At 58.2% G+C, this 5,519-nt stretch overlaps 1 protein-coding gene across 1 annotated transcript; it reads left to right on the top strand.

Moving 5' to 3' along the window:
* Positions 1–407: 407 nt before the first annotated feature.
* On the top strand, positions 408–4,973 carry LOC104269490 (1-acyl-sn-glycerol-3-phosphate acyltransferase alpha-like; the record flags this gene model as incomplete). Its single annotated transcript, XM_009870158.1, has 8 exons — positions 408–541; positions 830–1,005; positions 1,142–1,237; positions 1,478–1,550; positions 1,736–1,937; positions 4,182–4,371; positions 4,662–4,824; positions 4,921–4,973. Coding segments are annotated over 8 exons (1,087 nt in total), but the record flags the coding sequence as incomplete, so codon positions are not given.
* Positions 4,974–5,519: the final 546 nt, after the last annotated feature.

The following is a 5,519-nucleotide window of genomic DNA, read 5'->3' as shown; positions in this document are numbered from 1 at the left end:
CTTTAGGTTTCAGCAGTGCAGGTGGTGAGCCTGATGTCCGCGTTTCCATGGGGGAGTCTTGGCCAGAGGCAGTTTTCCTCACTGGGATGTGATGGTTTGGACCTTGACTGCAGGCAGACGTCCCACCCCTTCTCTTCTTGCTTTCCCACCATCCCTAAACATCAACAAGCCTGGTATTTTCTTCTCCCAGCAGCTTGTGCTACCTGTTCTTCTTTGGTGTCGATTCACTAAGATGATGAGGGGACTGGAGCATCTACCATATGAGGAAGGGCTGAGAGAACTGGATCTGTTTAGGCTAGAGAAGAGGAGGCTGAGGGGGCAACTCATCAATCCATAGAAATATCTAAAGGGGGGGTGTCAGAAGGATGGGTCCAGACCTGCTCCCCACATGTGTTCCTCTACCCTAGGCTCCTGCGTGCTGCCATCCTGCCCCTCAAACGCATCTATGGCATCAAGATGCAGGTGTGCGGCTCTGAGCACCTCAACATCAAGGAGCCCTATGTGATAGTTTGCAACCACCAAGCTTCTCTTGACCTCATGGGTAAGTGCAAGGGAGAGGGAGGGGCTCATCACAGCATGGGCAGCCTTTGAGGTGCTGCGGGGCTCGGCCAGGCTCACCCCGGGGAGTCCCAGCAAGGCCAGCACCAGGGTCTGTGCAGGGCAGTGTGGGAAGCAAAGGCCAGAGGAGCTGGTGGGACAGGACCTCAGGGATGCAGAGAGAGGGTTTGGGCAACAAAAGACGGTTGCAGGTCACTACAGCCACAGGGCTGGTTGGCTCTGGGTGCCAAGGAGCAGGGGCAGACTCTTTTCTCTCCCATCCATCCTCCAGGCATGGTGGAGGTGATTCCTGACCGCTGCGTGCCCATCGCCAAGAAGGAGCTCATGTACATGGGCACCGTGGGGTGGGCCTGCTGGCTCAGTGGCATCATCTTCATCGACCGTCACAAAAGAGAAGACGCAATTGATGTCATCTCCCAGACGGCCAGGACCATGCGGCGTGAAAATGTGAGGGGGGGGCTGGCAACAGGGGGGAGTCGGGGAGCAGACACCGGTGGGGCAAGTGGGGTGTGAGGAGGACACAGCAGGTCCCAGGGTGCTCTGGTCAGGGTCCATACTCACGTGCTCTCCCTGTGCTGTGCAGCTCCGAGTGTTGATATTCCCTGAAGGCACCAGGAACCAGGAGAAATCCATGCTGCCCTTCAAGCGTGGGGCCTTCCACTTGGCCGTGCAGGCTCAGGTAAGGCCATCCTCCTCCTCCTCTTGCTCTTGATGAAGTGGGGTGGATGTGCACCCTGGGGCAGCAGGATGGGGGACATTAGGGTCGTTTGGGGTCTGCAGCCCCCAAGGACAGGCACTGTGCTGTGCAGGACCAGGGGGGCATAGAGACCTTCTGAAGCCTGGGATGTGGCAGGAGCGGGAATCCCACCTGGAGAGGGGGTCTGTATGGAGGACACTCCTGACTCTCCATGTCCTACAGGTTCCCATTTTCCCCATGGTGATTGCCCAGTACCGGGACTTCTTCAGCTCCAAGGACAAGAAATTCACCTCTGGTAAGTGATGGAGAAGAAGCTCTGTTGTCAGAAGATGGTGACTATGAGGCACCTGGAGCTTGGAGGTCTCTTTATGGGACACTGAAGTGTGGGGAGGCAGCTGGTGGTGGAGGATGCTGGTGGGAAGACCTGGTTCCTGGTGGGTTTGTCTAAGAGCATCACTGGACTTTCTCTTCTCTCTCCAGGGACGTGCACCATCCGAATCCTCCCCAAGGTGGAAACTCAGGGCCTGACCCCAAAAGATGTCCCTAAACTGACAGAGACTGTCCGCCAGACCATGGCTGATACTCTCATCGAGATGTCCTCAAATCACCGTGGGGACCAGTGCGCTGAGCAGCCTCCACTCCTGCATGGGGCCGGGGCTGGCATGGGGATGGGAAATCCGAGGTGCAATTTGGACACAGCCAGGACCAGCAATTAGCCAGAGGGGACAAAAGGCCCTCAGGGACATAAGGAAGGTGGCACAACCAGAGACTGGATCATGTTGTCCACTCATCACCTGCCACCAGCCCCGGCAGCCTGCAGAGCAGGGCAGTGCCCTGCTGCAATGGAAAGCAGAGCAGTGCAGGACCGGGCAGCACCCTAAAAACAGCACAAGGTGTCCCCAGAAACCACCTCGCTATAACTGTGCATCCCCTCCCCAGGGCACTGCTGGGATCCCCCCAGACCTGGCCCTGGACAGCAAGCCCTACCGTGCCTGCACACTGCAGGAGGTGGGGGGGAAGAGACGTGCCAGATGGTTCTGGGGGTGGTCACTGCACCCTTTTCCACTCCCAAGAGTGTGACTCACAGTGGGGATCGCCCTGTGGGTTTCCTGGGTTGCTTCTTCCAGAGGCTCCTGCAAGCAGGCAACGCTGCTCAGATGCAGCCAGCCCTGGGGAGGGGTCTGGGAGGCAGGGGCAGGAGGTTCAGGGGATATCACCATGCGGGAAGAGCATCCTTGATGCTGACCTAAGAGATGAGGGTGCAAGATTAAACAGTCCGTACCCAGTGGTGTGAATGTGTCCCGTGTCCTGCCTGTGCCCGGGGTGCTGTGGGGAGGGGGATTTGTCTCGGGGCCACTCGCGCTGCTTACGTCGCTGTGCATCCCTGTGGACACCACGGGTTCTCCGTGGGGTATGAGGAGCATGTGGCAGGGTGAGATTTCCACTGGGGTGGACTAGGGTAGACTTCTCCCTGCCTCAGGAAGTGCACAAGAAGAGCATCCATCGAAATTCTCAGAGGGCAGAGGTGCCTGGATTACGCCCAGGAGGTACCTCCCTATGGCCTCTGCACCACGGCACAACCAAACTGATCTACCGGCCACCATCTCCCGAGCCTGTTCGCTGCAGCCAGGAAGAGCTTTGGAACAGGCTGCCAAGGGGAAGTCACTCAGGTGGAGTCACCATCCCTGGAGGTATTTAAAAGACGTGTAGATGTGGTGCTCCTGGTTTAGTGGTGGACCTGGCAGTGCTGGGTTAATGTCTGGAGTTGATCCTAAAGATCTTTTCAAACCTAAATGATACTGACTCCTACCCAGACACCCCAGGGTGAGAGCAGGACAGGGAGAAACGCAGTTGCGTGGCTGTCCCCACCACGGGGAGCAGGCTGGGGAGGCTTCACCTCTCATCGTCCGGAGAGATGTGGGAATCGTGGCCAAACGAGGGTGCAGCGCTCTGCTTTGGCATCGTTCCTGCTCTTGGGAGCGGCTGGTTTGTTATGCAAGAAATTCTACAAAATCTTGGCAATCATACAAACCCATCTTCCCTTGGCCATGGACCCCTCAGCATCCTGACTTCACAGAAGAGAGGCTTCCCACGAGGAGCAACTCATCACATCAGGGACTGTCAAGAGCAGCGTGCACGTGAAGGGTCTGGTTTCCCAGACAGCCCCTCCACTCCCTTCCTTCCTGCCGGGACTTCCACCAGCATGAGTGGGGTTTGGCTGCCCACAGCCTTGACCCCAGCAAAGCCTGGGTTTGGTGGTTAAACATTGTCCCAGCTGGGTGGCCACGTTCCAGCCCGAGACCTCGCTGGCTTTTGCTTGCAGCCAGCAGGGAGGTGAAAGCTTGAGGAGAAGCAGAGGATCCAGCACGGGGGCTCTGGGAGCACCTTGCTCCTGCGTGGTTCCCCCAAGCATGAGGCCTGCAGCTGTCCTGCCCTGCCTGCTGCTTTGCATCTCATACCTCACAGCTGGAGCATCTGCAAAGCCGTAAGCCCTCTCGGAGTCTGCCCGACCAGTCCTGGTGGGATGGTGGGTGGTCTTGGGGGTGTGACGATCCTCCCTGTGGCTGTGACTGCTGGTCAGAGTGGAAATGCTCAGGGTGGTGGGCTGTCCCCATAGAGGACTTGGCAACTGGGGCTGGTGTCTCCGGGCTGCTTTGGTGTAGGTGCAACCTCCCACAGAAGCCAGTGGGTGAGCAGAACCTCTGCAGATCGACCCCTCGGCTCTTCTCAAGGTGTTCAGGCAAAGGGGACTCCCCCTGGTCTGTGGGCTGGGCAGATGAGGGAAAAGCCTGGGTGGTGCAGCCCTGCAGAGAGCATCTGTGGCTGGGAAAAAGCCAAGTGCCTCCCGCCTTGAGACTCTGAAGAGGAGGGAAGCACCAGGATTTGGTGGATTTGGGTCTCCGCTATCAAGGTGTCCCCTCCCCAGGCACTATGTGGTGCTCTTCCCTGCCGTGATCTACTACCCATACGTGGGCAAAGTGCACGTCCACCTCATGGACCTGGACGAGCCCGTGAGGGTGAGCCTGCACCTGGAGAGCAGCCAAGAAGCCCCCAACATGACGGTGGAGCAGCAGGGCAGCGGTATCCTCCAGCTCAACTGGCCCCGCTTCACCAACGTGAGTCACGGTCCCATGTCAGGGCTGAGGACCTCGGGGAGAGGCAGCCACCCCCTTCCCACTGCTGGGGGAACCGGGAGGGGACATGGGGCTCCATCCTGGATGGGCAACAAGTGAGCTGAAGAGTGGAGGGACGTGGGACAGGCACAGAAGTCTTGTGGGCTTTATCTGCATTGTCCTCCCACATACACCAGTGCCCTGGAGCCTTCATGGGGCAAGGGGTGTTGACGATGGGGTATGGCAGCCGACATCAAGGCTCTGCAACCATTTCTGTTGTTTTCCCGGGGCAGTTTTCGGCCTTTCCAAAAGGCATGTATGAGCTTGCCAAGATGCACATCTCCATCCAAGGAGGTTCCCTGCAGGTCTATGAAAGCAGGACGGTGCTGGTGGATGCCATGGAGCTGAGGACCTTTGTGCAGGCAGACAAGGATGTCTACAAGCCTGGGGAAACTGGTGAGGGACAGGAGCTGCTGCAAGAGCTGGCAAGCCCTGGGGGTGGGATCCCCAGGACCTAGCGCTCACTCCTGCTCCTGCCTTTGCTCTTTGCAGTGAAGTTTCGTATTCTCCGTTTGGATCACAACTTCATTCCCAGCAACACAGAGGTGAGATGAGGTTGGGGCCGTGGTGGGGGGTACAGAGGCATCAGGTTCCCCAGGCCCCCAAGACAAGTAGTCTCAGCAGCAGTGAGACAGCTGTCAATGTCACCGCGAGCACGGAGGGGATGGGTGAGGGGAGCAAATCCCCCAAAGGACACGGGGTGATGGAGGCTGGGACACGACTCCTCCGAGAACACTCAGCCTGAGTTTCCAGGGTACGGCCCCTCGCTTTTGGCTTTGGCGCAGGGCATGAATTACACCCTCTGCCTGTCTCCTCTCGCCTGTAGCTTTCATGCATCATTATTACACCTACTGGTTTCAAGCTCCTGGTGTTACGCAGCACCGGGAAGCCTAATTGCACAGCTCACACTGCACAGTGCAGCCTCACTGCTCACTTGCTGCTACTTGGAAAAGGAGGGACCCGGGCAAGGACAGCGGCTCTCAGGTTCCCAACTCAGCAACCAGCTCTGGAGGGACCAAGTCCGACCCCATGGGCTCAGCTACAAGCTCAGCTCCCCCCCTCTCTCTGCTTCCATCATGCTAAAGGCTTCC

This window comes from Apaloderma vittatum, unplaced genomic scaffold, assembly GCF_000703405.1.
Source record: "Apaloderma vittatum isolate BGI_N311 unplaced genomic scaffold, ASM70340v1 scaffold30105, whole genome shotgun sequence".
Lineage (NCBI taxonomy): Eukaryota > Metazoa > Chordata > Aves > Trogoniformes > Trogonidae > Apaloderma > Apaloderma vittatum.
Note: the sequence above shows the minus strand (reverse complement) of the source record. Positions and strands in the feature narration are given on the sequence as shown.